The sequence below is a fragment of the Prionailurus bengalensis genome, chromosome B1 (genome assembly GCF_016509475.1).
Source record: "Prionailurus bengalensis isolate Pbe53 chromosome B1, Fcat_Pben_1.1_paternal_pri, whole genome shotgun sequence".
Classification (NCBI taxonomy): Eukaryota; Metazoa; Chordata; class Mammalia; order Carnivora; family Felidae; genus Prionailurus; species Prionailurus bengalensis.
In genome coordinates, this window is record NC_057344.1 from 76,584,615 (window position 1) to 76,609,626 (window position 25,012).

Below are 25,012 nucleotides of genomic sequence, written 5' to 3' on the forward strand. Positions count from 1 at the left end.
TTGGCTAAGCATCCTGACTTCAGCTCAGTCATGATCTCCTGGCTGTGAGTCGTTTAACCAACTGAGCCACCCCAGTGCCCCTTCAGTAACCTGTTTTTGAAGACTGCTGTATCCCTGGTTTTAACAGTTTTTGTTTTCCTATGAAAGACCAAAGTAAAATTGTTCCAATTAGAATCAAGTAGAGAAAAGCAAAGTGTGAATACTTAAAATCTATGTATTAAATGTATAAGGTACTTATGGGGCACCTGGGTGGCTCAATCGGTTGAGCATCTGACTTGATTTCAGCTCAGATAGTGATCCCAGGGTAGTGGGATCAAGCCCCAAGTCTCCATACTGAGCATGGAGCCTGCTTAGGATTCTCTCTCCCCCTCCCCCTGTCCTCCCCCACAATCTAAAATAGTAATAAAAAATATGATACTTGGAAACAGAATTATCCTTTACAGTTTTTTACTGGATGGATGTTATCCACCTTCAAGTTGGCCTAGAAGATAACTTGATTAAACCCACCATCAAACAGTCCAAACCATTTAAAATTCAATCACAAGGGTACCTGGGTGGCTCAGCCAGTTAAGCGTCCAACTTTGGCTCAAGTCATGATCTCACAGTTCATGAGTTCAAGCCCCACGTTGGGCTCTATGCTGTTCACACAGAGCCAGCTTTGGATCCTCTGTCCCCCTCTCAAAAATCAACATTCTTAGAAAATTCAACCATACATTCTTTTTGGAACCATTTTCAAATGAACCCTTCTAAGAACTATGCCAAGCCCTATTCAGAGATGTAGCAGATTGGAGCTTAACTGTTGACTGTATCATTAAATGATGTCCAACAAGACAAAAAATACCATTTATCTCAATTCCTGGACCCTACCCTCAATATCCACTCTTTTGACCTAACTGTCCACCTTGGAAAGGAAGCCCCTGTCATTTGAGATCCAAATGTTTTTTTTTAAACGTTTATTTATTTTTGGGACAGAGAGAGACAGAGCATGAACGGGGGAGGGGCAGAGAGAGAGGGAGACACAGAATCGGAAACAGGCTCCAGGCTCTGAGCCATCAGCCCAGAGCCCGACGCGGGGCTCGAACTCACGGACCGCGAGATCGTGACCTGGCTGAAGTCGGACGCTTAACCGACTGCGCCATCCAGGCGCCCCTGAGATCCAAATGTTTAATGTAATGTTTTTTACTGAAAACATTTGCTTCTTCACTATGGGATATTAATAGGGAATATCATTCATTCCTTTATTCAACAAGTATTGAACTTCTAGGCACTGGAGGTTTAGCAGTGAACAAGACACCCCCTCCCCCCAAACAAGCAGTCTTCCTGGAATATTCTAGTAGACATAAGTAAAAGGGAAGCAGTATACCTAATTCATCCAGGAAGTGAGGACAGTCTAGCTAGAAGAGTTAGAGACATTGTAGTAAGAGGTCAGAGGCAAGATCACATGGGCCTTGAGTCATCTAAATTCCACAAGAGGGGGACCTCAGGAGACTAGGTAGTTAACAATCCAAGTAGTAATGGTGGCTTGCTTAAAAGTGATTGTAATGGACATGGTAAGAAACGGGGAGATTCTCTATTTTGAATAAACTGAATGATCAAGGATGACCAGAGGATTTTGGCCTTCAATATAGGAGTGTTTTGGTTACACTGTGATCTGGAATACCATCTTTTATTTTTTTTTAATGTTTATTTTTGAGAGAGAGGGAGTGGGGGAAAGGCAGAGAGCAAGGGAGACACAGAATCTGAAGCAGGCTCCAGGCTCTCAGCTGTCAGCACAGAGCCTGATGCTGGGCTTGAACTCACAAACCTCAAGATCATGACCTGAGTTGAAGTCAAGCCTAACTGAGCTGCCCAGGTGCCCCTGAAATAACCATTTTAGAAATATACAATGTGAAAGGCCTATTTTACATCTGAAGATATCAAGTAAGCAGTTGATAGACAAAACCTGCAATTCAAAGAAAGGTGTAGGCTAGAAATAAACTGGAAGTCAGTTTGAGATACTGAATACTAGGGAGAGTATGGCTAAATGTCCAAGACCAAGCCTTAGACCTCCTCTAAAGTCTGAGATGAACTAGTAAGAGTAGCCACTGACATAGGAAATCGGAGGTAAGATTCTGGAAGAAAGTCAACTGTCACATGTCACTAAAAGCAAATAAAATGTGGGTCATGAATGGACCATTTGGACTTAAAGTCACTGGTAGTCTTGACAGCAACAGCTTTTGTGGGTGTCCAATTGCATTATTCACAAGCAAAATTAGAGGGGGACACCTGGGTGGCTGTTGGTTAAGCACCCGGACTCTTGATTCCAGCACAGGTCATGATCTCTTGGTTCCTGGGATTGAGCCCTGTGTCATGCCCTGCACTGAAAGCCTTGTGATTCTCTCCTTCTCCCCCACTTATACACGCACACTCTCATTTTTTAAAAATAAAAAAAGTAGTGTTACAAAGAATGTGGTTAAACATCAAACTGCTTATCACCCCCCAAAATATATATATGGTTAAGTTCTTTGAGCTTTGCTATAAGGGGTTTGAGTAGGGTGTTATCTGGAAGGGCAAACTTCAGTATGTATGCTGATGGAAGGGACTGGTTAAACAAACATTGAGAAACATGAAAACAGCTACAGCTATGAGCTTGATTAGACAAGAAGGCAAAACCTGTTCATATATACATAGATGGTAGGGTGGAAGTAACGGGAATTTGTGTTCTCTTCTCACCCAGTTTAAACGTTCTTCAGTTTAAGGTCTTGAGCTGATCAAGAATGAAAAAAGTTGGGAGGTGAAAAGGACTAGAACAGAATGGGTAAATGACTAAATACTGGATAGTGGACAGCATCAAATGCCCACTTACTCACAGGTGATCAATAACCAATTTCTCTAGTCAAATTCAACTTCATAGTAAAGGTGAACAGTGTGCCATTTTACTATTGGGAAATGAGCACTTGCATAAAAAAAAAAACTAAACAAAATTAACAGGCTCTTCTCATTGCTCAGTGTAGCAGAGTGGTTCTCCAAGTGTGGTCCCCAGCCATCACCTGAAAACTTGTTTAAAATACAAGTTTTCAGGGACACCTGGGTGGCTCAATTGGTAGAGTGCCCAAGTGGACTTTAGCTCGGGTCATGATCCCAGGGTCATGATCAGGCTCTGGGCTGAGCATGGTGCCTGCTTGGGATTCTCTCTCTGCCCCTCTCCCCTGCTTGCATGTATGCTCTAAAATAAAAAAACATTTAGAAAAAGCAAGTTTTCAGGTCTCATCCTACAACTACTGAATAAGAAATTCTGGGGGCAGGCCCTACCATATTTTATCAAGCCTTTTAGATGGTTCAAGAACCATTTAAAAACACAGGCCATACAGAAAAAAGATTTCATTAACCATCCATAGCACTACCATCCAGATCACTACAGCTTGAAATAGATGACTACCCTTTCACAGCTATTTAGTAACTAAGAGCAATAGATAAAATCCATGAACGCTTCAGAAGAGTTCACATCACTATCAGTTCAAAACATCTGATTCACCAAGTGTATATTACTCAAAAATAATGATCAGAAATTAAACATCACAAATAAGATTTTTTATTTGTCACCATTAAATGTCTGAATTTTAAACAGATTCTTGGACTGGTGGCTCATATCCATCAGCTCGCTCAACTTTAGCACCGGTCTCATCCCCAGTAGCTTTTCCAGAACTGCTACCTTCACCATGAAGCTCCATGAGCTTTCCCACTAAAAGAAAGAAAGAAAATGTTATAGTATACCACTGTCTTAAAACAATAGTCCTCAAAACTATATAACCACAATGGGGGGGAGGGGGGAGCCATCATCTGGCCTCAAAAAACAAGACACCAATGTACTCTGTTCACACAATTTCTTTCTTTACGTATTTTCACTTACATTCAAACTTGGGCTTCTTCAGCATTTTTACTTTTCTAACGAAGACATCATGAAGTGGATAAATAGACTGACAAGCCTTCTCTATGTCTTTTCCGATGCTGTCTGGAATCCTGCAAAACAGTAATGACAGAAAAGAATAAACCTATACATTATTATACCCACCTCATTTAATCCACTTAAATCCTCTTGTAAGAGTCTATTATTGCCCCTTTACAGGTGGACGTTAAATGATCCAAATTATACAGCTACTTAAATGCAAAGTTAGTATTTGAGCCTTCTGCTTTTTTTGTTCCACCCTCTTAGCCAACTGCATGGGAACATCAGAAAAATGTTTTAACAGTTTTATCAGTGAACATCATCTGGGACCGAAACATTTTGTCATCATCTATTCCCATACATCATTGACTGCAAAGTTTTGTCTATTCAGTTTATTTTCTAATTAAGGCAACGGCGTTTCTTTTGCTTCAAGTCTCACCATCTGCCATGCGACTGCTTGATCCATAAGGATGAAGAAACCAAATCACATTTACTTAGCACTTACATTTCATTTCAAGGGATTTAGCTAGACAGTTTCATAGACAGGATTAAAACACAGGTTTGACTCTACCTAGTCTCATATGCTTTCCTTCATCTGAGGGATAACCAGAGATTCAGGGTTATGTTGTATAATGAAAAGAAACACTTACAATTTATTGACAACTTCTTTCAAGTCATTTGTCTGCACCTCTCGGGTCATTATTTCCATCATCTTTTTCCGAATTTGGCGGACCTGTTGGTGCTGAGCATAAGAGGTCTTCCGAATCTGATTGTTGCGTTTTTTAGTAAAACCGACACAAAAGAGACGAAGCAAATACCCATCGGTAGTTTTGACATCAACGTGAGCTTCAATCATGGTCTAGAGAAAAAAAGATATCGTACCAAGTTCAATTTAAAGCCCTCAATTTCTAATATAAAAAAACTAGAAGATCAAGTACTTATTTTATAATACGAAGTATAACATAAACTACATGCCTAATTTACAGAATTAACTTCCCTGAAGTAAACTTACCAACAGTTACTCCAAATGTTACTATCCTTCGTATCTAATTAAATACCAAGTCCTCTCAACTCTCCTTCTCATCCCCATGTAACACTTCTATCCCCCTCAACAGCACCCAGCACTCCCATACCTTTTATGTATGCATGCCAGCCTTTTAACAGCCTACCCTTCCCACCCAGTGGAACAACTCTGCAAGATGAGAAAATAGGTTCGAAGACACTCTACAATATGGACATCTACACTTACTCCTCCTTTTTAAAAAAAATGTGTTTGAATAGGTTAAATATTGCTATTAACACTAAATATCTGTATTTTCTAAATTTTTTTTTCCACGTTTATTTATTTTTGGGGCAGAGAGAGAGGGAGACACAGAATCGGAAACAGGCTCCAGGCTCTGAGCCATCAGCCCAGAGCCTGACGCGGGGCTCGAACTCGCAGACCACGAGATCGTGACCTGGCTGAAGTCGGATGCTTAACCGACTGCGCCACCCAGGCGCCCCTAAATATTTGTATTTTTAAATGTCCTTCCTGTCCCAAACTAGAGCCATGCTGAGGATTAGATATTCAATTTCACAACTAAAATGTAATTAAAAATCCGTTAACTATTCATATCACTCCACAAAGTTAAAAAACGAAAACTACCTTAGGTAGCAACAAAAACTGAATTACCTCCTTGCAATTTGTAAATTAGTTTAATAATACACATCTGGCAAAAATACCTTAAAATATCTCCAGAAATTCAACCATAAAATCCTCGGGGAATGTCAGAAATAAATCTAACAGTATAATCAGTATGTATCATTTGGGACCAAAACATTTTGTCATCATTCATTCCCATAAACAAAATATCCCAAAACTGAATGGTTAGCCAGATACATCTGAACCAACGTAGTTATTTCCTGTAATAACAATACTGACCAGATGGTTTGTGTCAAGCTCTTTGCTCAAGCATGTTTACATGGCTTTTATTTCACCTTAACTCCAAGAAGTGATACTCTTACCTGCATTTTAGATAAAGAAATCAAGGTTTGGCAAAGCTTTAAGTTGCTTGCCAAAGAGAACACGGCTGGGAAATGGAGCAAAGACTCCAACCTCACACCAGAGGCTCTGCCACTCTTATGCTACATTACAAGAGAAACAAATGCACCAATGAACCTTTTCACTATAAAATTCACTAGATTTCGAGTTTCAAAGATATGCCAAAGACAGACAAAATTGAAAACCTGCACCTAGACATACCCCAACCAACAATCCACGCAGCAGAAAAACTAACTCTGATAACCCAGTACTAAACCTTGAGAATAAATCTTGAACTCCATTTAAACAAGAAGATGATGGCTTGCTCACAGCTTTGCTCAAATTCAGGAGTGCCACTTCCAGAGTCAGAACTCAGTAAAGACAAGAAAACATCAAGAATTTAAAATGAAACTTACTTCAATTTCATGGTCATTATAACATCACATCCTTGGCCACGCATACCACAGCACCAAGCACTCTGAGGAATTTTTGTTCTCACCTGCCATTTTTTGACCATGGAGCACATTTTGTCCCGGGTAAGATCCATGCCATGGAAATTAGTCAGGCAGTTTTTGCCCTGAACATCTTCAGTAATTAGCTTGAATTTCCTAAATGCAACTTCATCATTCTGCAAATCAGCCAGGCTTACTTCAAACACACGACCCTTAAGGCCATCAGATGCGATTTCTATAAAACAAAAATTGTCATATCATTAACGTTAGGAACCACATAAAGTCAAGCAAACGAAGAAATGTTCATGCATAAAATTGAACTGAGAAATCAGAAAATTTATGGTACATTACAAAAACCCTAACTTTCGTTAACCAAATCCATTTGAACACCAATGACCTGACTATGCTCATTAGAAGCTCAAACTACCCAGGCACGTTTTCTTAATGATTCTAAAAGCACCACCTTTCTTCTACAAGTGTCGCACCAAACACAAGCACCAACAGTGGCCAAAGCTGCAACCAAGAACTGACATTTCCTTAAGTTCTCCCACCACAGGACCACCAGCAGACCTTAAGTAAAGAAAAATACAAAACAAGCATAAAATACTCACTGGTTCCTTGCGTTCTCGTGACTAGTGTTTTTCCAATATTTCTTATATTAAACATTGCTGGTGCTTTTACATCATACCAATCTTTCTTTGAAAATGGATCAACCCTGTAATTTAAAAAACATTTACATTAAGTCTTACCGTAAATCACGTTAATTCTTACTAAGTTTTTATTTTTAAACCGATTCCTCATTCTAAGGATTGTAAAAGGCTAATAACTAGCACGTAAGCAACTGGAGTATGTAAGACTCTAGTTCTCAGTGAGGTGAGGGGCGCACATACAAACCTATCTCTTCCCCACGATGTCTGCTTCATTGTACAGACACCGGACACCTTGAAAAAGCTATGCCATAAACATACACACTCCCCACCATCGGTTTTTCCACTACATAAGCAGCACTGCTTCAGAATAACATGCAGGTCTCTTGAAACACTGCCTTTGAATAACATGCACGTCTCCTGAACTTCACTGGTGCATGAAAACTCCTACTGGTAACTCAGAATCTTCAGGGACTCACGAGAGCTCTTAGGAACTCCAAGGTCCCACCTGCCCCAAAGAGAGGAAGGGGCGCGCGGTCCTGGGCAAACGAGAATGACTTCCTCAACTCATATAAGTAGCATCGCTTTCCCGTGGAATTTACAAAGCCAGGGAGCACGCAATACCGAACACGCCAGTCCCGAGTAGCGACGCCAATTTGGCTCACAGGAGTGCGCACAAGACCACCAAGGCTAAAGGAAAGGAACCTGCCCGCGGCGACACAGAAAACCCAGATCCACCAGGCCACCGTTCGAAGGTTCCCAACCAGGCACGGCGCGCAATCCAACTGGCATCCTCGCCATCCCGCACACGCCGCCATCCAGAACCCGCCCGCCGACACCAGAAGAACGCCAAAAAGCTGGGGGCCAAAACAGAAGCCACTTACACTTTCTTCTTGGCTCCCTTTTTGCCGCCTTTCGTAAGGCGCTTGTTCTTGCCTACCGCCATGGCGCTGCTCAGAGAGCCAAAAGGGCGGAAGTGTAACTCGCGCGAGAACTTAGGCGTACGGGGCTAGGCGTGCCATCTACGTGACCTTCGATATTGCGTTTTTCCGGCCCCTAGAGTATCGCGACAACAGAAAGAGGAACTCCTCAGATTGCAGCTGCGACAGCGTCCTCTAGTGTGTGGAGACTGCACAGCACGAGCGGCGTGCACTGCCCTCTCGGTTCTGCGCTGGGGAGGCGCGGGCGCTGGCGGCCTGAGGTGCGCCGTGGGGGTTGCCGGTGGTTTCCGTGGCTCTGGAGCCCGGAAATAAGTGGAAGGAAACAGCCTCTCCATATTGTTAAAAGCGAACTTACCAGTTCACCTGGTTTTTTTGGAGGGTATGGGACTTGGAATCAGACAGCAGATCCAGTTTCAAATGCTAGTTTCAATATTTAGCCTGGTGACTTGTCTACCTTCAGTTTCCTCGTATTTAAAAGGACATAGTAATGTAGTCTGCCTCACAAGATTGTAAGTAGGATTAAATAAGTATAACTTTGGAGCTATGATAGGAAAAGATAGGATTCAGTAAGCAGAACGGAAGAGGAAGAGGCTAAGGCTTGACGGTCCCCGGGTGGGGAAAAAGACATTTTAAAACATTTCTTCCAGCAATGTACGACCTGGAGCAAACTCCCTCAGGAGTAAAGTTCCTCTTGAGAATGTAGCAGACACCACCCACTCCCCCTCAGGTACCCCTCAGGAATTTGACAAAAGACCTGACTAAAACTGCGTAGTAGACTTTAAAACCAAGGTGTGGCCATAGACCACCCCGGCTTAATGGAAAAGAACCAATCAAAAAGGAATGACTAGGTATTCAGATTTATCAGGCCAATAAGGGTAGCGAACCTGAGAAGAGACGAGGGGTAAGGAAAGGGGGCCGGGATCAAAACCCTATAGAACAAAGGCCCTTGCCTGTAGTCACGGGCATTCGCTTTGAAATGCCCGTCTTAAACTTTTGCCTGCTGCTCATTTTATTTTGTGTCCACCTCTTCGAGGCGATGAGACCATGAATCCCAGGTATTGAGGTTAAAAATCCTGCAACGTCGGTGCTAGTAATGTTACGCATGTTGATATGGGGTGCTGGTTGGTGGGGAATGTCATTGGCGAACATCAAGTTACACACATACTTTTCTATAGGTTTATTATACATAGATAGGAGGTTACTATGATTGTTTCCCTGAGGAAGTATGGTTCCTCGTGTCCCCAGATATTTTTAAGTTTTCAAGAAAAGCTGGAAATTGACAAGATTTTCCATTTTTGCAACTGACGCAAAAAACAAAACACAACACCTTTTTTTTTTTTTTAATTGTAGGGGTTTAGCAAAATACATCCTGGTTAGATGTGGCCCGAAAGCTTCAAGTGTGCAGCCCCCTGGAAGCCTGGCCCATACAAGCTTGGTACTCAGCCAGAGGTATGTTGACATCTCTTAACGTCCCCTCTGACAAAAACTGCTGTGACCTTGGGGTACCTGGATGGCTCAGTCTGTTGAGCATCAGACTCTTGATACCTGCTCAGGTCATGATCTCACAGTCATGGGATAGAACCCCTCATCCACGCTTGGGATTCTCTCTCTCCCTCTTTCTCTGCCCCTCCGCTGCTTGCATTCTCTCTCAAAATAAATAAATAAATAAACATTTTTTAAAAACTCTCTCCCTCTGCCCCTTCTCTACTTTCTCTCTAAAAAATAGAAGTAAAAAGAATTTATAAAGTTCCCTAGACTAAACAGCTTTCTCCTCCATTCATTCCTTTTCCCTCAGCAGCAAGCAAATACTTGTGCCTTTTCAAAACAGCTCAGCTTCACTTCTTTCAGTAAGAGATTGAATTCCCAAACAAACAGGCTTTCCTTCAGCCCTGCTCCCAGAAGACGTAGCACTACCTAACTTCTCAGAATTCTGGATTAAATGTGCTCCTTTTTCACTGTAAGCAGGGCGCACACAGTGCAGTTACTTGTGCATGGTTACTTCTGTTACTTGTGCCCCCTTCTCCTAGCACATCCTAGGCCCTCAGAATATTTGTTGGATACTCAAATAAGGGGTTGATGACATCAGTGGTGTTCCCAGTCTTTTGGACTCTGTGGATCAATCCAGATTCCCAAAATAATTTTGGAACCAGAACTGCAATTTTAAATTTTCACCAAGCTGTTAAAGACAAAAGACAACTGCCATTTACTATCAGCATCACTTCATTTTAAATTATTTTGACCTGCAAAATAAAAATAAGATAGCCTCTAAAAAGTCAATTCTTTTAAATCAGTCAACTTTATGAAAACATGCTTAGAACTTACTTTTCTTGTCTCACTGCAGACTAGTGAAAACTAGTGACCAGTGAAAATCAATGAGTCCTTTTAAATATACTACTAAGTCTAATAAACTCTCTTTATTAATTCTATACTTTCTAGTAAATTTGACTAAGTTTACTTCATAGTTGGCAGTTCACTAGTTTAAAACCTTCCCAGTGGAAAAAGTTATAGACCTGCAGGCTACCTACTCCAGAATAAAAACCAAACTTGTCTTCTTCCTGGTCTGATTCCTCTTTCTGCCCAAGGGTAAAAAGCCACAGGGGAGGTGTTAATGAAGTCAGTTGCATCTAGTTTCTTCTGGTAACACCAGCACCTAAGGGATTTGTCAGAGGTACGTATTTGAATCCTCAACTATGCTTTGTAATAAAAGCTTTTTTAAAAAAAAACGATGTTCCTTGACATTGTTACATTAAATGGTACAATTATCAGTTTTAATTTAATTATGTTGAATAAAAGACAGCACAGGACGTGTGAAATCAGGTTATTGGGTCCAAACCATCTGAGAATTTCAAAATTCAGATAAAATGGAACAGAAAGATGTCAGAAGACATCAAATCTAGTAAAGTGTCAAATTGTTTCATTAATTTTCTTTTCATCTGTGACTGAACTCTTAAATTGATCTAATGATTTTTAAATTTTGATTACTGTCTTTTATTTCTAAAAGGTTAATTTAGTTCTTCTTCAATTTACGTCACTTTGTAGCTTCTTATTCTTTGCAGGCATCTTCAACGTAGATTTAAATCCAGTAAGTGTAAGTGTTTTCAGTCACCATATGATAATCCAGTATCTGAAGTCTATCGGTCTGTTTCTATTGTCCTTTTCTGCTGGCTCTCTGCATAGAGCGTAGTTCCCTTGAGTTTCTGGTTGTCTTTGTGTACTGGTCATTGCATTTGAAAACTAATATTTGTGGGAATAATTTGAGGCCTATGATGAAATACCCTCTTTCAGAAAGGATATGCATATCCTTCTGCCAGAGTCCTCCAGGCATTTAAACCAGCTTTTTTGACTTAAGGCTTCCTGGGCAACCCAGGAGGTAAAAACCCAGCTATAATTCCTTGTAGATGTCCTACTAGATTCAGCTCTTAATGGTTTAGCTCTTTGAGGTCACAGTATGTTGAGGGGAGAATCTCCTATTAGACTTCACACATTCTGTGCACCCTGGGATTGGATTTATGTCTCTGTTACCCAGGGTGGCTGTCCGAGTAAATGTTTCAGTTTCCTGGAACTGAGAAATATGTTTAGCTTGTTATTTGTTTATCTTGTTTATTTGTCCCCCCCCTCCTGTTTGAACAAGTAATTCCCTATTAAAAAGAATAGCATTGGGGCTCCTGGGTGGCGCAGTCGGTTAAGCGTCCGACTTCAGCCAGGTCACGATCTCGCGGTCCGGGAGTTCGAGCCCCGCGTCGGGCTCTGGGCTGATGGCTCAGAGCCTGGAGCCTGTTTCCGATTCTGTGTCTCCCTCTCTCTCTGCCCCTCCCCCGTTCATGCTCTGTCTCTCTCTGTCCCAAAAATAAATAAAACGTGGAAGAGAAAAAAAAAAAAGAAAAAAAAGAATAGCATTTTAATAGAGTTTTGGTTTGCGAGCTTGGGGAATAGTGGGTCATTTATTTAAAATGGTTAGAAATTTCTTCCATAGATGAAGAAATTTGAGGAAATCTTTCTTTGTTATCCTAAATTTTAAAAGTCTCCATTCTGTTCATCTTGATAAAATAAATGCAAATTTGTTTCTTTTTACTGATGACATTATCTTAAATGCTTAAATATTACTAAATCCTAACCAGATTGCAGTGAAACTGGTGCTCTCTCGTTCATACTTGTTGGTATTTTACAATTATAAGCCATTTGAAAAGTCATTTGTCAATGTGATTCAAAAGCCCTCCGTGTCCTGGAAATATATCATAAGGAAATAATTCAAAACTGGGAAAAACCTATATGTGTAAAGATTTTATTCAGAGTCTTAATCATAAAATTAGATGATTAGAAATAACCTAAATGCTTTAAAATAAGAAAATAGTTATGTAAATTATGATACATCCATTTGCTATGTTGTTATGCAGCCATTATAAATCATAAGTATGAACATCGTTTAGACAAGTGGAAAATGCTTGTGATAAAGTGGCAATGCAGGATACAAAATTTATATACATCTTGACTATAACTATGTAAAAGGCAAAAGACAGTAAAAAAAAAAAAGACATCAAATACAAAAAAACTTACCAACTTAAAATTTCCCAGGTTATTTGGTGAGCCCATCTATATCAGACTCAGGAAATCAACATAGTTGTACTAAAGTGGCACTACTTTTTTCTTCTGTGTTTGTCAAGTTTCCTATGACATTAAGTATAAAATGAATAATTTAAAAATAGGTATAAAAATAACATGTTGGTGGGGCACCTGTCTGACTCAGTCAATAGAGTATACAACATTTAATCTCAGGGTCATGAGTTCAAGCCCCACATTGGGTATGGGGCCTATTTTTAAAAAATTAAAAAATAGTAACATTGGTGATGGTTGCACAACTATGAATTTACTAAAAAAATTTAATCGTATATCTTAAACGGGGAATTTTATAGTATGAGAGTTGTATCTGAAAAAGCTGCTGTTAGAAAATTAAAAATATAATTTCTAAAGTGAATATTATTTTTTTAAAGGTTTTATTTTTAAGTGATCTCTATACCAAACATGGGGCTTGAACTCTCAATCCCAAGATCTAGAGTCACATGCTCTACTGATTGAGCCAGTCAGGTGCCCCTAAAGTGAACATTATTTATGAAATATCCCAGTGTTTGCTTTTTTTGAAGTTTTTAATTTGCCAATCCTGTAGTCTTACAGTTTTTGTTTTCTTTTCTTTTCTTTTTTTGAGAAAATTATAAAACTTTATTGAGAGGTATTTGAAAAGGCAAAATAAATAGAGCTATATCGTCCATGAATTAGAAGACTCAACCTTGTAATTACTCTATAAATTCAATACAAATCCAATAAAAATTCCAACCTTTTTGTTTTGTTTTAGAACTTGTCAATCTAATTCTAAAAGTTGTACAGAAGAGCAAATGGCTAAGAATAGCTAAGGTATTCCTAAGTAAGAAAAATTTGGTGATTTTTTTGGAGCTGGAGGTAGGATTTACCCTGAGATATCAAGGCCATTTTCTAGGGGTGCCTGGGTGGCTCAGTCGGTTAGGTGTCTGACCTCAGCTCAGGTCATGATCTCACAGTTCATGAGTTCAAGCCCTTGGAATTCCCTCTCTGTTCCTCTCTCTCTGCCCCTCCCTCACTTGCACTTTCTCTCTCTCAAAATAAACAAATAAACTTAAAAAAAAAAAAATAGAGACCATTTTCTAAAGTTATACAGGATGGTATAGTATTGCCCCAAGGTTAGACAAATTGGCCAGTGAGTGAGAATAGAAACCATCAACAGATACACACACACAGACTTCATTTATGAAAGATCTGGTGTTAGAGATAAGTGGGGAAATAATTAACTACCCAGCAAATGGTGCTGGGATAACCACCACTTATCCATACGGCGAAAGTATTATATTAAACTTCTATCTCATATTTTTCACAAACATCAGGGAAGACTAAAGACAAATGTGAAAAGCAAAACTATAAAATGTTTACAATTCAGTAAAGAATATCTCTATGACTTTGGGTAGGAAATGAACTCCCTACCACCAACCTAATTTATATTCAGCTTTATAAGATACTTTTCAAAACCTGTTACTTCCAGAAGGACATGGTTGACAAGCCATAACATCTGACACCTTTCAAACTCTGTTCCCCCAAAAGTCAACAGTCTTCTGTTGCTGTTTTGAACAGGCACAGTTCTCAGAAGTGGTGGATATTTCCCATGAGGCATGTAATAAGATCTTTTCACAGGTCAACTCTGACATGAAGGAAACGTACTAAAAACTCCAAGATTATCAATGGGATGATCTGCAAACTACAAACAGGAATCTTGGGTCTTTTGGGCAACACCATCTTGATGTTATCACCCAAAAGCCTGAGTACCTGACACAGGATTTTAGGGGTTCCAAAGCCATATCATAACTACTTCAGGAAGTCAAGCATATGTGCTGATGGCATCAGGAAAGAAGACATGAAGTTGTGCTTCCCTATGCGGTAAGGCTTCTAAGCCAAAGACATGTGTGAATGTCAGAAAAATCTCCCCCCGGGAACCAAGAATAATCTTAAAAAAAAAAAAAAAAAAAAGCAAGGATAGAAGATTGCCCATTTCAATCTGGCTTCTGAGACATTGTATTAGTGGTATTTACACTTTTCACAAAAGACAACAACAATGTGTCTTGTATGCTAACAACATCAGTTTGAAAGAAAAAACCAAATTCTATGTTTTCATAAAACCTGACTGAAGAAAAATAGTATTTGAAACAGTAGCACAGAGCACTAGAAGCACAGAACTATCAAAAACATACACTTCACTTGGTATTCCCAGTGTGTTCTGCTTTCTGTGACTGGACTGTGGAAGCATCTAGGTTCTTTGCAGCATTGCTCCCATCCTTGCCACCATCTGCTTTCCCCTTTCTCCCTTTGGGCAACTTCTCTCCTTTCTTTACAGCAGACTTTTTACGCCTGGGTTCTGGTTTTGGAGGAGCAGGGTTAGCAGACAACTGTGCCGATCTACTCTGTGGCTCATCCTTCACCTTCACCTTGTCACCTTTAGGATCTCCTTTTGCCTTTCTCTTGGTCCTGGTGGCAGCAGTAGTTGGCAGGTGGCTTTGTCAGTCCAGGGAGAGGGGTGGTGGTTGTCTTCCTCATGCTGCTCCTAGAAAGATTTCTTTAAGAGGGATGCCTGGGTGGCTCAGTCGGCTGAGAGTCCAACGCTTGATCTCAGCTCAGGTCTTGATTTCAGGGTTGTGAGTTCAAGCCCTGTGCTGGGCTTCACACTGGGTGTGAAACCTACTTAAAAAAAAAAAAAAAAGACTTAAAAAAAAAAAAAGGAAACTTATCAGGAGACCACCGGCGGACTCTCCAGAGACCCAAGTACCACACCCTCTGAGAGGTGTGGGCTCCCAGCTGCTTTCCATCTCACAGGTGCCTTCAGCTGGGGCAGGGCTGGCGTGGGCTATAGTCTTATAATTAAATATCATTCTCTCTTTGATCCTCCCAGCTCTCTCCCCACTGCTACCAACACAGCTGTCCTTTCTCATGTAGAACTTCATTCTCTTTAATACATCTGTGATACTGAGATGTATATAAGAAATATATATATTTCATCTTCATCTGGGTTGCTGGTACAGATCTCCCAAAACATTTGGAATTTCCTAGGTGATGAGATTAGTAAAGGTGTGTCTCGTTTTGTTTATAGTGACATTTGGAAGCACCTAAGGATGGGGGCTGGTTTCCAGAAAAACCAACCATGTAATTATAAAGTTGGAGTTTTCCATCCCATCCCCCTGACCTTCCTGTAGGGAGATGGGCTGGAGGTTGAGTTCAATCACCAATGGTCAGTAATTGATCATACCTATGTAATGAAGCCTCTTTAAAAACCTAAGATGGCAGGGTTCAGAGAACTTTCAGGTTTGTGAAGACATGGAGATGTGGGGAGATAGGTATGTTTGGAGAGAGCATGGAAGTTTTACACCCTTTCCCCATATCCTGCCTATGCATCTCCTCCATCTGGCTGTTCTGAGTTATATCCTTTTATAATAAATCAGTAATCTAAATGTAAGTAAAGTTAACTTATTAACTTAGTAAACCAAGTAAAATGTTTTCTGGAGTTCTGTGAGCCACTCTAGCAAATTAATTGAACCCAAGGAGGGGGCTTTTGGGAGCTCAGAGCCATAGTCAGCCAGAAACAGGTGACAACCTGGACTTGGCAATTAGCATTTGAAGGGGGGCGGCAGTCTTCAAGGACTGGGCACTTCACCTGTAAGATCTGAATCTATCTATGGGTAGACAGTGTCGGAATTGTGTTCAACTGTAGGACATCCAACTGGTGTCTGAGAATTGCTTCTTGGTATGCGAATGATCCCCACAGATATCGCAATGGGTTCCAGGATCATTTAACATCACTTGCTCCCAGTGTGTAAACACTTCCTGATCTCATTTCTTTTCCTCTCGGCTGCAGCTTGTAATTGCTCATCTGAGCAACAAACTTCCTCACCAAACTCTATACTTCCTTGTAGGCTTACCCCTGTCTGACCCTGCCCAGAAAACCCTAAGCCTAGTTCAGTACTCTATCTACCTTCTGTGGTTGTACGCATCCCAGTTTTTTCACTCCTCCCTGTATTGACCTTATTCAGTCCCTCCTTCACTGATTCTGGGTTTGATCATGTGACTTGCTTTGGTCAAGGGACATTAGCAACTATGACTCAAGTAATGACTGAAAAAATGCTGGCACATACAGATCTTGCCGTCTGCTCTTTAGAACAATGAGTTCACTTAGAAGCCTGAGCTAGCTGGCTGGGGAATGAGAGATCTTTTGAAGTAGAAATAAATAGAGCTGAGGTCTCTCCAGAACAACCAGTCTGCCAACTATCAGGTATTTGAATAAGGCAGTTCTAGACCATTTCATACAACTGAGCTGGCCTAGAACAGAACCACCTGCTGACATTTAGAATCACAAGATATAGGGGTTCCTGGGTAACTCAGTCAGTTAAGCATCTGACTCTTGGTTTTATAACTCAGGCCACGATCTCATGGTTCATGGATTCAAGCCCTGCGTCAGGCTCACACTGACAGTGCAGAGCCTGCCTCGGATGCTCTCTCTCTGCCCCGCTCCCGCTCACGCTCTCTCAAAATAAATTTAAAAACTTTAGAATCATGAGAAATAATACATATTTGTTGTTTTAAGTCATGGAGTGTTGGGAGAATTTGTTTTGCACCAAAAACTGATATGCATTTTCACTAACCTTACATTTACCCTTACCTTCATAGCATGATTAGAAATTATCTAATAGAGATTATCTAATACCTAACAGTTCTAGCCTGCACATTTCAGGCTGGAACTATCAGAAATTAATGGTATCACATCTCACTTGGGTTCTTGGGGTCTCTGTCAGTCGTTTTACCTGTCAGCTACCTTTCCCCTGCCTTTCAGTACCTGACCATTCCCTTCCCTCACCACGCTCCTCCCATCCCCAGTTCAGTCCTATCCCCTATCATTTAAGAAAATGACTTTGTTGCCTGCTTGAGATAATTTGGGGCTTGCAGGCTACAGTGAGGACTCTGGATGTTTTTCTGAATAGACTAAGAATCCACTGGAGGTTTTGGAGCAGTGGAGGGACACTCTAGCTGTTGTGTGGACAATACAATGTAGTAGAGCAAGAATAAATAAAAAGAGATGGTGGTGGCTTGGTTTAGGGAGGTTGAGAAGGAAGTGCAGAGTGTGGAGAGTGGTGGGAACAGGGCCCCATTTATGGAGATTAACATGCAAATAACATCCTCTGGAGTAGTGAAATGCAGTTGTCCTGGGCAAAGGGATACAACTGAAAATTCTGGTTATATTTTGAAGATAAGAACCAACAGAATTTGCTCATGAATTGTTGTGTGGGAAGAAAAAGAGGAATCAAGGATAATCACATTGTATAATAATAATTTTATTAAATTGGTGCTTAACTATCCTACCCCCTCTGAGCAGAAGGCAGGCTCTGTCCTAAGTATCTTTCTTTGTATACTAGTCTTGAGTGAATAAATGAATGACTCAGCTAATGGATAAATCCTGGTTAATATTTTTAGGTCAGAGAAGATTACCTATTTTCTTTGAAAAGATCACTTTCTTCTTGCTTTTCTATTTACAAAGTGAAAATAGTGTATAATAATGAAGTCTCATTGTATTGTAGGTGGGATTATTGAAATGTACTCTACACTAGTGCTTCCCCAAATGCAGTCATCAGAATGATTACCAGTCAACAAATATTATCAGTTGGCAATGAGATAAGGAGTTTTTGACAGAATGAAATCAACTGTGTCACTAAACACACTATTCAGCTGGCTTTTCCTTCCATAGTGAAACTTTGTCTCTTAAGGAAGTAGTATGCTGATTTGCATTCTGACGTAAGCTCCGTACCTTGTTGCCAACTGGCACCTTTTGTTACATTACAACCAAGGATCCACTGGATTTTCTGAATCTTATCAAATATTTTATTGGACAGGCCAAACATATTAAAGGCTGGTAAATTTCTTTTATGTATGTATGTATGTGTGTATGTTTATTTTTGAGAGAGAGAAACACAGAGTCCAAAGTATCCAAAGCAGGTTCCAGGCTCTGAGCTGTCAGCACAGATCCTGAAGCGGGGCTTGAACCCATAGACCATGAGATCATGACCTGAGCCAAAGTCAGACGCTTAACCGACTGAGCCATCCAGGTGCTCCCCCTTGGCAAATTTCTTAATAGTCCCAAAACAATCTGCAGAGTTATATAAAGGGGATGATGTATTTAAAAATGAGAAAATTATTTTTGAAAGGACTTTAAAGATTTTTTAAAACTTGTTTTTAAGTAATGTCTACACCTAAAGTGGGGCTCAAACTCAAAACCCCAAGATCAAGAGTCATGCTCTGCTGACTGAGCCAGCCAGGTGCCCCAGGACTTTAAGGCATCTAAAGGCAGCAAGGTTTAGTGGAAAGAACATGGATTTTTTACTCAGACCTGGCTTCAAATCACTGCTCTGTCAGCCAGCCAGCATGTGCCTTTATACTGTCTTTGTTTTGTCACAGCTAAGTGGAAACAATACCTACCTCCCTGGGTTATAACAAAGTTGAAGTGACACAATATGTATTAGAAGCCTAGCACAGGACTTAGCATGTGGGAGACATTCAGTAACTATTAACTCTCCTTTTCTCTTTTTCTTCAATATAAATATCAGCTGCCCAGTCACACACTCTTGCAATACCTCTCTATCTGTAATCTTGTTAAATTTCAAGTGTGTTCTTGTTGGGGTCATATGCCCTGCTCACATGGTTTATATAGTTTGTTGTGGATGGCAGATACAAGGAAGGAACTTGTTCCAGGAAGCAGAGCAAGAGAGGTCAGTAGGAAAGCTGAGATTACACCTGTACACAGTGATATTAATGTCATTATAAAAATACCGTGGTACAAACTAGATTCCGTATTACCATTGTTAGTACTAAGAAGAGCACACATCCAGAAGACCCCCACTTCTTTTTTTGATACCCACACAATTATTGTTGCTATTTTGAGTGGGAATTGAAACCACTGTAAGAATACAAGTGGTAGAGCTTTCCTTCTGGTCAACAACATTTCACAAAGTGAAAATCGAGGGCTGGTATCTATTATTGTCACTATTTGGTATCCTACAGACCTGGGTTCATTTTCACCTTATCATGTAGTAGTTTGACTTCAGAAAAGTTTTTAATCTTTCTGAATTTGTGTCCTTATTCTATTAGTTGGAAGTTCAATTCAATGCCACCATGTTGCACAACTCCAGAGAGCTCCACTCACATAGATCACACAGGGAGTTAAGCAACTCTCGTTCTGAAACCATAACAAAGACTTAAATAATAGTGGCATAAACAAGGTAGAAATTAATTTTTTAAGTCTATTTCTTTATTTTGAGAGAGAGAGAGTGAGAGAGCGAGCATGTGAGCAGGGTTGGGGCTGAGAGAGAGGCAGAGAGAGAGAGAATTTCAAGCAGGCTCCACACTGTCAGTGCAGAGCCTGATGCAAGGCTAGAACTCATGTACCTGGGAGATCATGAGCTGAGCCGAAACGAAGAGCTGGGTGCTTAACCGACTGAGCCACCCAGGCACCACTAGTAGAAATGATTTCTTACTTATGAGAATGTCTCAGTGTATACAGTCCAGGGCTGATGCATAGGCTCCACAGTGTTGGGGACTTAGATTTCAATGCTCTCTCATCAGTCTTATGGCTATACCAGCCATAATGTGCTACTCTCGTTCATGTGGTCCCAGTCAAAAAATCAACATTTACTCAAGTAAGGAGAGAGGAAAAACAAGGAGGAGGACACATTTGTTACCTTGCAGAATACCATCCACAAGCTCCACACCTCCATTCTGCTCATATCACTTTGTTGTTCATAGCTGCAAGAGAGGCTAGGAACTATAAATATTAGCTGTACAGCCATGTGCCCACCAAAAATTTTATTACTTTTCAAGAAGGGAAAAATGGATATTTAGGAACTACTAGTTTCTGTCTTACTTATAAGGGTTTTGTGAAAATTAAATACATACCTCAAGAAAGTCAATACTCAAGAAAAATTTTTCCTGGGGCGCCTGGGTGGCGCAGTCGGTTAAGCGTCCGACTTCAGCCAGGTCACGATCTCGCGGTCCGTGAGTTCGAGCCCCGCGTCAGGCTCTGGGCTGATGGCTCGGAGTCTGGAGCCTGTTTCCGATTCTGTGTCTCCCTCTCTCTCTGCCCCTCCCCCGTTCATGCTCTGTCTCTCTCTGTCCCAAAAATAAATAAAAACGTTAAAAAAAAAATTAAAAAAGAAAAATTTTTCCTTTTTTTCTCATTGCCCTCACCTTCTTTCCCAAAAAGGGAATTTATTTCCAACGGCCATTCATTAGCAATACATTTACAACACATCAATAAGAATTGTATCGGAGTTCCTGACTGTCTCAGTCAATAGAGCTTACAAGATCAAGATCTTGGGGTCTTGAGTCCAAGCCCCACAGTGGGCGTACAGCCTACTTAAAAAAAAAAAATTGCATAGGGGCACCTGGGTGGCTCAGTTGGTTAAGCAGCTGACTCTAGATTTCAGCTCAGGTCATGATCTTGGCAGTTGGAGAGTTCCAGCCCCACATCAGGCTTTGTGCTGACAGTATGGCACCTGCTTGGGATTCTATCTCTCCTCTCTCCCTGCCCCTCCCCTGCTTACTTTCTCTCTCAAAAATAAAGAAATAAACTAAATAAATAAATATCTTAAAAATTGTACAGACTTCATTTTTTTTCTTAACTGGCTAAACACAAAATTCAGCTCTCTATTAAATTGTGGAACACTGTGGGCTACCTGGCTGGCTCAGTTACAAAAACATGCAACTCTTGATCTCAGGGTCATGAGTTCGAGGCCCACATTGGGTGTTGAGAGTACTAAAAATAAATAAATACACCTAAAAAAATAAAGTAATAATAAAATGTGCAACACTGTAATGAATGCGTGAAAGGAGCTGCAGAAATAAAAGACGTTGGAAAAGAGAAGCACCAGAAAGAATCTTGAATGTGCTGATTTTGATTAGAAGCTTGGTTTATAAGAAATGAGTAGAGTACTGAAAATGTTGATAAGCAAATTCATGTGAGCAGCTCAGGGGACCCCAACATAAGATACAAATTACTATTGAGAATCACTTTGATCTGTCACTTAGGGGATAAAGCAGTGGTCTGGGGAAGAAAGGATCTTTTTTTCTTTTTCTTTTTTTTAAATGTTTATTTATTTTTGAGACAGGGAGAGACAGAGCATGAACAGGGGAGGGTCAGAGAGAGGGAGACACAGAATCCGAAACAGGCTCCAGGCTCTGAGCTGTCAGCACAGAGCCCGACTTGGGGCTCGAACCCACGGACCGCGAGATCATGACCTGAGCCGAAGTCGGCCGCTCAACCGACTGAGCCACCCAGGCGCCCCCAAGAAAGGATCTTGATTCCAGAAAGAATTGAGTCTGGGCCTGGGTGGAAATATTTTGACTAACCGGAGATAATAGAGACATCAAGGGTCAGAAATAGAGTAGGGTACTTTTGACAAAATAGGGAGTAAACAAAGGATTATTTTAAAGAAAATGCACGTGTTTACTCATTTATGTGTCTGTTCACTCATTAGTGGTGGGCACAGTGAAATCGGGGGGAGAAACCTAGGATCTTCCCTCAAAAATTTAGTATGCTATAGAGAGTGAATAATGTAAGTCTTGTGTGCTTGAACGTTACCTAATCTATATATGCATTCCACACAATGACACTTTCAAATGGTACACTAAAACAGCAATGTGTATATTACCATAAAACCCATATAGTCAAATCAATTTACAAAGACTTCAAAAACATTGTGCATGTTGTTTAAACTTTTAGTCAGAATAAATATTCACATACACACTTCCTACCTTCTACTCCAAAAATCAGTGTTGCACATAGCACAGAATCTCTTCTTAAATAGTATGGAGATCCTCTTAAATAGGATATTTGCAGTTGTATTTATTGCAACAAAATTTTTACATATAAATCAGATATTTATTTATTCAGTAGTATTATGTAGATACATAGTGACCTCTATATCCTCTCAGTAGGTTATTTTCAGGCCTTCTCAAAAGTTGTGATATTATGATATTTGCAATTAACTGACATGGCTTCAATCTCAACTTCCCCATGATCTAGTCATGTAATCACAGACAAGGCGCTTAATCCCTCTGAGCTGTAAGTCCCTGTAAAATGGAGATAGTAATACCTGCCCTGTCCACCACACAGGATTATTGCCATGCTGTCAGTAAAAGTAAAAAAAGTACAGAGAACAGTGATTTGTTTTAATTGCTGTAATTCCAGGCCTTGAGCATATACCAGTATCCAGGGTGGTATTTAAATTGATGGGGTGCCTGGGTGGCGCAGTTGGTTGAGCGTCCGACTTCAGCCAGGTCACGATCTCGCGGTCTGGGAGTTCGAGCCCTGCATCAGGCTCTGGGCTGATGGCTCAGAGCCTGGAGCCTGTTTCCGATTCTGTCTCCCTCTCTCTCTGCCCCTCCCCCGTTCATGCTCTGTCTCTCTCTGTCCCAAAAATAAATAAACGTTGAAAAAAAAAAATAAATAAATAAATTGCTACCTGATTTTTCTGAGCACTTTGAAAGATGAGCTCAGACTAGATTTCTCTTTTTCTGTGGTAAACTACCAAACAATCTCATGTTTTCTATTCCTATTCCTATTTCTGCATTTTTCCTTCTTAACAGTTGCTGAAATGAGAAGTGGTTTAAATAATTTAAGTCCCTGGTAGTTACATACTGAAAATACTGAGAAAACAGTAGATGCTTTTATTATATTAGGACGATGGGAAACAATATTAACATTAAGAAAGTCCTGATCTAGTAGTAGAGTTACTTACATTACCTTGCTAATCTCTTTTAGCCCTCACAGCACTGTAGGGTAAGATTGTTGTAGGAAATAAGACTCAGTGGTTTAGTGACCTGCCCCAAATCACAGCTGTGAGTGTGGAGCTGGGATTCAAACCCAAGTTTGAGCACAGCAATTAACTTTTTTCCTCTAACAAATTCCCAAGTGCTGTTGATTCTGCTGGTCTGGAGTCCATGTTTTAAGAACCACTAGGCCAGACTCTGACATATTTATCACCTATTATCTCTCATGCTAAATTCAGCATTGTGTTGGAAACCCAGGATATACTGGCTAGGAAGTAACTCAGGTTACCCCTCTTGAAACACACAGTAAAAAATAAATTAGAGGAACAAAACCACACAAGGCATAGAAAACAAAATTAAAATGGCAAGTGTAAATCCAATCTAATAACATTACATGTGAATGGAACATTGTCAGACTGGATTTTGAAAAAATCCAACTATATACTGTCAACAGGAGACACATTTTAGATTCCAATATACAAATAGAAAGTAAAAGAATGGAAAGGGTATATCATGCAAACAACAAAATAAAGTTGGAGTGATTGTACTAATGTCAGACAAAATAGACTTAAAGCCTATTAACAGAGAATCTTTTTAGAGATTAAGAGGGACATTTCATAATGATAAATGGGTTAATCTGTCAAGAAGCTATAACAACTATAGGCATATATACATTTGACAACAGATCATCAAAATACATTAAGCAAAAACTGACAGAAATGAAGGGAGAAATAGTGTACAATAATGGTGGGAGACGTCAATACTCCGCTTTCAGAAGTGGATAGAACAATTGGATAGGCCAGCAAGAAAACAGAAGACTTGAACAATGCTATAAACAAACTAGGTCTAATGGACTTCTATAGAGCCCTCCACCCAACAATAGCAGAATACACAATCTTTTCAAGTACACATGGGAAATTCTCCAGGACAGACCATATGCTAAGCCATAAAAACAAACAAATACATATAAGAGGATAGAAATAATACAAAGTTTGTTTTCCAGTAAGAATGGAATGAAATTGGAAATCCATTAACAGAAAGAATTTGGGGAAACTTGCAAGTATGTTGAAGTTAAACAATGCACTCCTAAATACTGAAAGGGTCAAAGGAGAAAGCAAAAGGGAAATTAGAAAATACTTGAGATGAATGAAAATGAAAGCACAAATGAAACTTATGGGGTGCAGCTAAAGCAGTGCTTAGAAGATAATTTACAGCTGAAAATTAAGAATGTTAAAAAAGAAGAAAGATCTTTAACCAGTAACTTGACCTTCCACGTTGAGACACAAGTAAAAGAAGAGCAAACTAAATTGTAAGCAAGCAGATGGAAGGAAATAAAGATTAAAGAGGAAATTAATGAAATAGAGAATAGGAAAATGATACAAATAAAAACAAAACAAAAACTGGTCCTTTGACAAGACCAAAAAATTGACAAGCCTTTAGCTAGATTGACCAAGGTAAAAATAGAAAGACTTAAATTCCTGGAATCAGAAATGAATAGGGAACATTATTGTTGACCTTACAGATATAAAAAGGATTATGGAGGAATACTATGAACAATTGTATGCCAATAAGTTAGATAATTTAGATGGAGAAATTTCTATAAAGAAACAAAACACCAAAAGCTGATTTAAGAAACAGAGTCTTAATAG

At 40.0% G+C, this 25,012-nt stretch overlaps 2 protein-coding genes and 2 non-coding genes across 4 annotated transcripts; all 4 read right to left on the reverse strand.

The window, feature by feature from the left end:
* Positions 1 to 3,548: 3,548 nt before the first annotated feature.
* On the reverse strand, positions 3,549 to 8,059 carry RPS3A (ribosomal protein S3A). The gene is made up of 6 exons (XM_043567569.1): positions 7,929 to 8,059; positions 7,009 to 7,112; positions 6,445 to 6,632; positions 4,576 to 4,784; positions 3,890 to 3,999; positions 3,549 to 3,721 (listed from the first exon to the last, which is right to left on the reverse strand). Exons 1-6 carry the CDS (start codon positions 7,988 to 7,990, stop codon positions 3,600 to 3,602), a joined length of 795 nt encoding a protein of 264 aa, XP_043423504.1. The 5' UTR covers positions 7,991 to 8,059; the 3' UTR covers positions 3,549 to 3,599.
* On the reverse strand, positions 4,206 to 4,279 carry LOC122479281. The gene has a single exon (XR_006296326.1). It is a non-coding gene; the product is annotated as a small nucleolar RNA SNORD73 (small nucleolar RNA).
* Positions 5,689 to 5,761, reverse strand: LOC122479280. The gene has a single exon (XR_006296325.1). It is a non-coding gene; the product is annotated as a small nucleolar RNA SNORD73 (small nucleolar RNA).
* Positions 8,060 to 14,656: 6,597 nt separating the features above from the next.
* LOC122468930 (high mobility group nucleosome-binding domain-containing protein 4-like) lies at positions 14,657 to 15,499 on the reverse strand. The gene is made up of 2 exons (XM_043555882.1): positions 15,330 to 15,499; positions 14,657 to 15,053 (listed from the first exon to the last, which is right to left on the reverse strand). The coding sequence occupies exons 1-2, from the start codon at positions 15,497 to 15,499 to the stop codon at positions 14,756 to 14,758; spliced, it is 468 nt and encodes a 155-aa protein (XP_043411817.1). The 3' UTR covers positions 14,657 to 14,755.
* Positions 15,500 to 25,012: the final 9,513 nt, after the last annotated feature.